Source organism: Tachyglossus aculeatus, chromosome 12 (genome assembly GCF_015852505.1).
Source record: "Tachyglossus aculeatus isolate mTacAcu1 chromosome 12, mTacAcu1.pri, whole genome shotgun sequence".
Lineage (NCBI taxonomy): Eukaryota > Metazoa > Chordata > Mammalia > Monotremata > Tachyglossidae > Tachyglossus > Tachyglossus aculeatus.
This window is the reverse complement of record NC_052077.1, coordinates 4,323,328-4,330,969: the sequence shown is the minus strand read 5'-3', so window position 1 is coordinate 4,330,969 and position 7,642 is coordinate 4,323,328. Positions and strand designations below refer to the sequence as shown.

Sequence of the window (7,642 nt, the reverse complement as noted above, 5' to 3'; positions counted from 1 at the left end):
GCAATAAATATGTACAAACATATATACATATATACAGACATCATATATAAGACATCATTCCCCCTTTTAGACTGTGAGCCCACTGTTGGGTAGGGACTGTCTCTATATGTTGCCAATTTGTACTTCCCAAGCGCTTAGTACAGTGCTCTTCACATAGTAAGCGCTCAATAAATACGATTGATGATGATGATGATTCTGTCTTCCTAAAGGTTCTCGTCCAGGAGGACTTGTCCTATTCCTTTCATTATTCCCGGGCAGGCAGGTGTCCCTCCCCCAATTCCCCCCATCCCTGCTGGGGTGGCTGGAGGGGAGGGCCGCAGGGAAGGCGCATGCGCCGTATGCCCGGCTCCACCTTAAAAAAAAAGGCGTGGGGGGGGTGAGGTGGCGGCGAAGGCGCCTGCGCGAGTGATGGGCGGGGGCTCGGGCACGCCCCCTGGCGGAGCCTCCCTCCGCGGGCGCGGCCGCCGCGCGTGCGCACTCGCTGTCCGAGGCGGGCCCGGGAGCGCGCGCCTCCTCGCGGGCGGGCCCGGGACCGCGCCGCAGCCATGGACCTCCCCGCCGGCCACCGCAAGAAGGTCAAGCTGGCCGACCCCCTGCACGGATGGGTGAGGGGCCATGGGGGAGGGGGACCATCCTGGGGAAAGGGAGGGGGAGATCTGGGGTGGGGGACCATAGGGGAGGGGGACATCTGGGGGGCCTGGGAGGAGGGGAAGGGGAGATCTGGGGGGGCCTGGGAGGAGGGGAGGGGGAGATCTGGGGGGCCTGGGGGAGAAGGAGGAGAGGAGGGGGGACCTTGGGGGAGGGGGAGATCTGGGGGATCCTGGGGGAGAGGGAAGAGAGGAGGGGGGACCTTGGGGAAGGGGGAGATCTGGGGGGAGATCTGGGGGATAGGGGAGGGGGGATCTTGGGGGAGGGGGTGATCCAGGGGGCCTGGAAGGAGGGGAGGGGGGACCTTGGGGCAGGGGGAGATCCTGGTGGCCTGGGGAGAGAGGAGGGGGGGGGGCTTGGGTAGGAGGAGATCTGGGGCGCCTGGGGGAGAGGGGAGAGAGGGTCTGGGAGGGGAGGGGGGTTCTTAGGTAAGGGGAGATCCGGGGGGGAGGGAGGGGTCTGGAAGAGGAAGAGGGACCTTGGGGGAGGGGGGAGATCTGGGGGGCCTGGCAGGGGAGGGGGTGGAGGGGTAAAGGGGCCCTGGGGGGAAAGGGGGAGATCTGGGGGGTGGAGGGAGAGCCAGGGAGATGGGGAGGGGGAGACCCCGGGAGGTGGGGGTCCTGGTGGGGGGGACGACCCCGGGAGCCCGCTGTTGGGTAGGGACCATCTCTATTTGTTGCTAATTTGTACTTCCCAAGCTCTTGGTACAATGCTCTGCACACAGGATGCGCCCAATAAATACGATTGAATGAATGAACGAATGAAAAGGGGTGGGGGGCATGTCAACCCACTGCAATAGAGGCCACCAAAGCCCATGGGCCCAGTGCACCCCATGGTGGAAGGATGCGGGGCCATCGGAATCGGACCCTTCCCACCCTGCCATCCACCCTGCCATACAACAGGGGCAGGAGGAGGGGGCCCGGGGCCAGCCAGCCTGTACCAACCCCCTCCTTCCACCTCCAGGTTGGAGGATCAACCCCCTCCTCCCTGCCCCCTCCTCGCCCCCTCCTCTGTGCCCCCGACTCACAGGCCTGGCAGCCCAGTGCCCAACAAAGTGACCATTCAGAAAGCCGCCGCTCAGTACAGAGCCGCTTTGTGGCTGCGTGGCTGGAAGAGAATTCTGTCCAAACTCACACAAGGCCGAGACACCATCCATGGACCGGGGAGCTGCACGGGGAAGGATCAGTAATCCATCAGTGGTATTTATGGAGCACTTTATTCTGTGCAGAACACTGTACTGAGCGCTCGGGAGCTGCTTTGTGGCCGGTTTGCTTGAACAGAATTCCGTCCAAACGCACACAAGGTGTAGAGTTGGTCCATGGTCCAGGGAGGTTGACAGGAAAGGATCGGTAATTCAATCAGTGGTATTTATGGAGCACTTACTCTGTGCAGAGCACTGCAGTGAGGGCTTGGGAGCTGCTTTAATAATATCTGTTAAGCGCTTACTGTGTGCTGGCACTGTTGCTTTGTGGCTGGGTTCATTCATTCGATCGTATTTATTGAGCGCTTGCTGTGTGCAGAGCACTGTACTAAGCGCTTGGGATGTACAAGTTGGCAACATATAGAGACGGTCCCTACCCAACAGTGGGCTCACAGTCTAGAAGGGGGAGACAGAGAACAAAGCAAAATATATTAACAGAATAAAATAAATAGAATAAATATGTACAAGTAAAATAGAGTCATAAATACGAACAAACATATATACAGGTGCTGTGGGGAAGGGAAGGAGGTAACGCGGGGGGATGAGGAGGGGGAGAGGAAGGAGGGGGCTCAGTCTGGGAAGGCCTCCTGGAGGAGGTGAGCTCTCAGTAGGGTTGTTGGAAGAGTCTGTCTCCCCCTTCTAGACTGGGGGCCCGTTGTTGGGTTGGGACCGTCTCTATATGTTGCCTATTTTTACTTCCCAAGCGCTTAGTACAGTGCTCTGCACACAGTAAGCACTCAATAAATATGATTGAATGAATGAATGCTATCCAAACACACACAAAGCCTAGACTTGATTCATGGGCCAGGGAGGTGCACAGGAAAGGATCAGTAATTCATGGAGCACTTACTCTGTGTGTAGCACTGTGCTGAGTGCTCAGAAGCAGCTTTGTGGCTGGTTTGTTGCAAGAGGATGCTATCCAGATGACGCTCACAGGGCCTCGACTTGATCCATGGACTACGGGGGTGAACAGGGAAAGATGGAATTTGCATCACGGATGGCACCCCTCCCCAAAGCAGCTTCACAGATCGCCTCTTACCTAAAAGAACAACAAATGTGTTTTCGGAATGAGGCAGTGCATGCTGATTTTTGTGTTTTCCCCTCCCGCTTACACTTGCCTGTTGTCTGGGGACTGGTTTCCCTGATCCTTTGTTTCTTTTGGGTTTTCCATTGCTTAATGGCATCCTGACAGCTCTCAGTCCTGCCTGGTGCCTGTTAGGTGGAAAAAACAGAGGGAGGTAAGAGGGTTAAAAAAAAGTTCCATGTTCTTTGTTATGGCTCTCTCTCTTGGGCAAGGGCTGGAAAGCCAAAACAAGGAATGGATAAATTTCTCTCTTTTGTCGAGCCTCCGTTTAAGTAACGGGGGCATGTCCTTCTTTAATTGTTGATTCTTCCAAGCATCTTGAGGAAGGAAGGAGGAGAAACACACAACTTTCCGTTACGGACAGCGCCGGTGATGGGGTTTGTAGGGAAACAGCCGGAAATCTGTTTTGTTTTTGTGGTATTTTATGGTATTTTAGCACTTACTGTGTGTCAAACCCTGTTGCAACGTACAAGGTAATTAGGTTGGACACAGTCTCTGTCCCACTTGGGGCGCACCGTATTTAACCCCCATTTTACAGTTGAGGAAACTGAGGCCCAGAGAAGATAGAATGCCCAAGGCCGCACAATGAGTGATTGGCAGAGGCAGGATTAGAACCCAGGTCCTCTGACTCCCAGCCCTGTGATCTTTCTGCTTCTCTGACACGTGCTTGGTTAGAGTGAGCTTTTTGGACGATCAGTAGATTTGGATTTTCTATATTTGGATTAGAGTTTAGTCCGGTGGTCGGCAAACAGCAAGCGCTCAGTAAATACGAGTGAATGAATTAGAGTTGGGTTACACTTGAGTGCTTCCTCCGGCCAAGGAGACTGATCACACAGGGTACCCTGTGTCTTGACTTAATTTCCCGGAAAACTGGCTTTCCCATCCATGCCCCAGTACCCTGTTTGGGCTGGAATCAGCTTACATATCTTAGGCCTGAGGTGGCGGGTTGAATCGATTAGTTGGTTTAGAACCAAATGCAATTGATTATGCTTTGACAGCTCTCAGTCCTGCCTGGTGCCTGTTAGGTGGAAAAAACAGAGGGAGGTAAGAGGGTAAAAAAATGTTCCATGTTCTTTGTCATGGCTCTCTTGGGCAAGGGCTGGAAAGCCAAAACAAAGAATGGATAAATTTCTCTCTTTTGTCGAGCCTCCGTTTAAGTAATGGGGGCATGTCCTTTTTTAATTGTTGATTCTTCCAAGCATCTTGAGGATGGGGGAGACATTGGGTATTTTGGACAAACAGGGTCATTATTTAAAACGCTATTGGTGTTAAGTGCTGGGGTGGTTCCAAGAGAGCCGGGTCTGATTAAATGAATGAATGAGAAGCAGCGTAGCTCAGTGGAAAGAGCACGGGCTTTGGAGTCAGAGGTCATGGGTTCGAATCCCGACTCCACCACATGTCTGCTGTGTGATCTTGGGCAAGTCACTTAACTTCTCTGGGCCTCAGTTACCTCATCTGTAAAATGGGGATTAAGACTGTGAGCCCCACGTAGGACAACCTGATCACCCTGTATCCTCCCCAGTGCTTAGAACAGTGCTTTGCACATAGTAAGCGCTTAACAAATGCCAATTAAAAAAAAAAGCCAGGAGAAATAAGGTGACTTGCCCAGGGTCACCCCCCAGGCAAGTGGCAAAGCTGGGATTAGAATAATAGTAAGGGTCTTGGTTAAGCGCTGACTCTGTATCAAGCACTGTTCTAAGTCCTGGGGTAGATACAAGTTAATCATTCATTCGTTTATTCAATCGTATTTATTGAGCGCTTACTATGTGCAGAGCACTGTATTGGGCACTTGGAAAGTACAATTTGGCAACAAACAGAGGCAGTCCCTACCCAACAACAGACTCACAGTCTAGAAGCGGGGAGACAGACCCTGTCAGACTCAGACCCTGTCCCACATGGGGGCTCGCTGACAAAAATGGAGAACTGGGGTTGAATTCTTCATTTTATAGATGAGGAAACAGGCACGGAGAAATGAAGTGACTCATCCAAGGGTCACATAGATAAGTGCCCTCTCAGTCCCCTCCCCTTCCCGATAATCCCAGGGGCTGGGCTGGCCTCATCGCATCTCAGGGGGAATTGGACTAGAGTGAAGAGGAACCTGAAAAATGGGCCTGGAGCCATTGCAGGTGCCTGGCGTCCCCTCCGCCCAGCAGAGAGGGTGCGGAATGCAACCTCCAGCCCTGCTCTAGCCTAGACTTGCCTCGCTTTTACGCGGCAAAACTCATGCGATGTTAGCGAATTTCCAGAAGTGACTTCTGAAATTCGGGAGAAAACCTCAAAGAGGCAAGCATCAGTTATGAATCCAACCACCTCTGTTGCATTGTTTTACCCTCAGCGGTGAGTACAGTGCTCTGCGCACAGTAAATGCTCAATATATACCATTGATTGATTAAAATAAGGCAGGAAAAATTTGGAGGATGCTCCCCTTTAAGCAGAATCTTCTTGAGCAGAAGATATCGAATAGTAAAAAATATTTATTAAGCACCGAATTTGGGCAAAGTACTGTCTAGGTGCTGGGGGAAAAAGAAGAGGTAGACCCCTGGTCCCCAGGATCACACAATCTAAGAGTAAGGGGCAAGGAGAAGGGTTTGGTGACGGATGCAGGAGGAAAGACGATAACAAAAAAATGAGACCAGGCTAATGCTAAATACGGGGCCTAGTGGAAAGAGCACAGGCTGGGTGTCAGAGGGCCTGGGTTCTAATCTCATCTCCACCACTTGTCTGCTTGGACAATTTAACTTCTTTGCTCCTCAGTTCCCTCATATGCGAATTCATTGCCTTTCTCCCTGCGAGCCCCAAGTGGGACCTGATTATCTGGTATCTACCCTGGCGCGGAGTACTGCACTTGAGACATAATGCTTAACAAATACCTCAATGACCCTTCTTCCGTTATTATTGTTGGACAAGAGCAGTAGGGTGTTGTGGATGCAAGGGACAAGAGTTTCAGGTTCCTTGGCTCAGCCCAGCACTCACCAGAGTCACAGTCGCGGGGTTGGCTGTGACCGTCCTGTCGTCCTAAAAGTTGAGGAGGCTTCACGCTGTTGCTGGTTATTTGATCTGGAGCAGAGGCTTATGGAGTGGGGTGGGACGTTTAATAATAATAATAATAATAATAATAATAATAATAATAATGATTGTGGTATTTGTTAAGCGCTTCTTGTTCCTAGTCCCGTGCTCTGTCCACTACGCCATGAAGTTCCCACTCTGTACCGGGATTTGCTGGTGAAATAGTGAAGGCCAAAAGCTCTTTCACGGTTCAGTCGGCCAAGCCCTTGCAGAGAAAATGGCCACAGTCCATGGTTTTGATATCCAGATCGCTGACAGGTGGTGACCACCATGCTAGGAAAGGCACCCCCAAGTTAATCAATGGTATTTACTGGGTGCAGAGCACCGTACTAAGCGTTTTGGGAAGCACAGTATAACAGAGTTCTGGTAGACACAATCCCTGCCTACAACGGGTTTACAGCCTAGAGGGACCGTTCTGTCCTTTGCAAGGTACACTAAAGTGGGTACCCCCCCAAAAGAAAATCAGAAGTTACTGTTTTGCAAGTTGAGTTCAAATCATTTCGAAATAATCACCAGTAAGAAAACAAAACTGAGGTTTTAGCATGTAGTGTAGTATTCAGGGAAGTGTTGTTGACTTAAGTTTTTAGTGAATGGCCTGGCTGGGTGTGGAGCCCAGATTTAGTGTGCTGGTTGGAAAAGGGCACGCCTGTAGCCTTTATCTTTAACACATATGCAGTTAATTCGATTGTATAAAGTAAATCAGTGTAATTGTGGGCGGGTGGGAAGGTTCCCCAACACGTAAGCGGCATAGTGTAACAGATGGAGCACGGGCCTGGGAGCCAGACGGTCATGAGTTCTAATCCCAGCTCTGCCACTTGCCTGCTGGGTGACCTTGGGCAAGTCGCTTCGCTTCTCTGGGCCTCAGTTACCTCCTCTGTAAAATGGGGATTAAGACTGTGAGCCCCATATGGGACAGGGACTGTGTCCAACCTGATTACCTTGTATCTACCACAGCACTTCGAACAGTGCCTGGCACATAAGTGTGTTACAAATGCTATCATCATTATTATTAAGTGCTCCAGTCTTGTTGAGATTTGAATACTTATAGAGCTCCAACAATAAGGTTGTTCAGTCCAGACTTCCTGCTTTCAGTCTAATTAACAAGTGAAAATGTGACCTTTCTGTGCTTTTTTGTTGTTATTTCTCTAATAATAATGATAATAGTATTTGTTAAGCGCCATGATGGTAATCCTTCTCAGTGTATTTTCTTTGCTTTATAATGTGTTACAGGAGCAATGCTTTCTATTTTGCACCCAAATGGGTACTGTTGCAGTCTGCCTGGCCCTTTGCAAAACAGTCTTCCCCATCTCCCCTCCATCCAGTGGCTCTCAGTGGGCAGGGAACGTGTCTACCGATTCTGTTGTATGGAACTCTCCCAAGCGCTTAGTACAGTGCTCTGCACACAGTAAAGCCTGGGAGACTCACCTGTCTCCTCTTAGCTGCCTCCCTTCCCCTTCTCTTTCACTGAGCGCCAACTATGCGCAGAGCTCTGGGCCAAGCGCTTGGGAGAACACCAAGAGATTAGAATATATGAACCCTGCTTCGAAGAGCTCCAAGTCTAGCCAGGGAGACAGATGATCAAATGCATTACAGGTAGGGGCAAGGGAGAGAATATCTGAGCAGTGGACCAGAAAGGCTTTGGG

The 7,642-nt window shown here is 51.0% G+C and overlaps 1 protein-coding gene across 3 annotated transcripts in view; it reads left to right on the top strand.

Annotated features, from left to right (window-relative positions):
* The first annotated feature begins 505 nt into the window (after positions 1-505).
* Positions 506-7,642, top strand: part of PAPSS1 (3'-phosphoadenosine 5'-phosphosulfate synthase 1) — an 86,391-nt gene continuing 79,254 nt past the window's right edge. The window contains exon 1 of one of the 3 annotated variants that reach the window (XM_038755157.1): positions 506-575. In XM_038755157.1, the coding sequence (XP_038611085.1) occupies positions 546-575 (30 nt within the window). In that variant the 5' untranslated portion in view covers positions 506-545. Of the gene's footprint in view, positions 606-1,789; positions 1,848-7,642 lie in introns of those variants that run through there. The other 2 variants (XM_038755155.1, XM_038755156.1) reach the window with 2 other exon arrangements.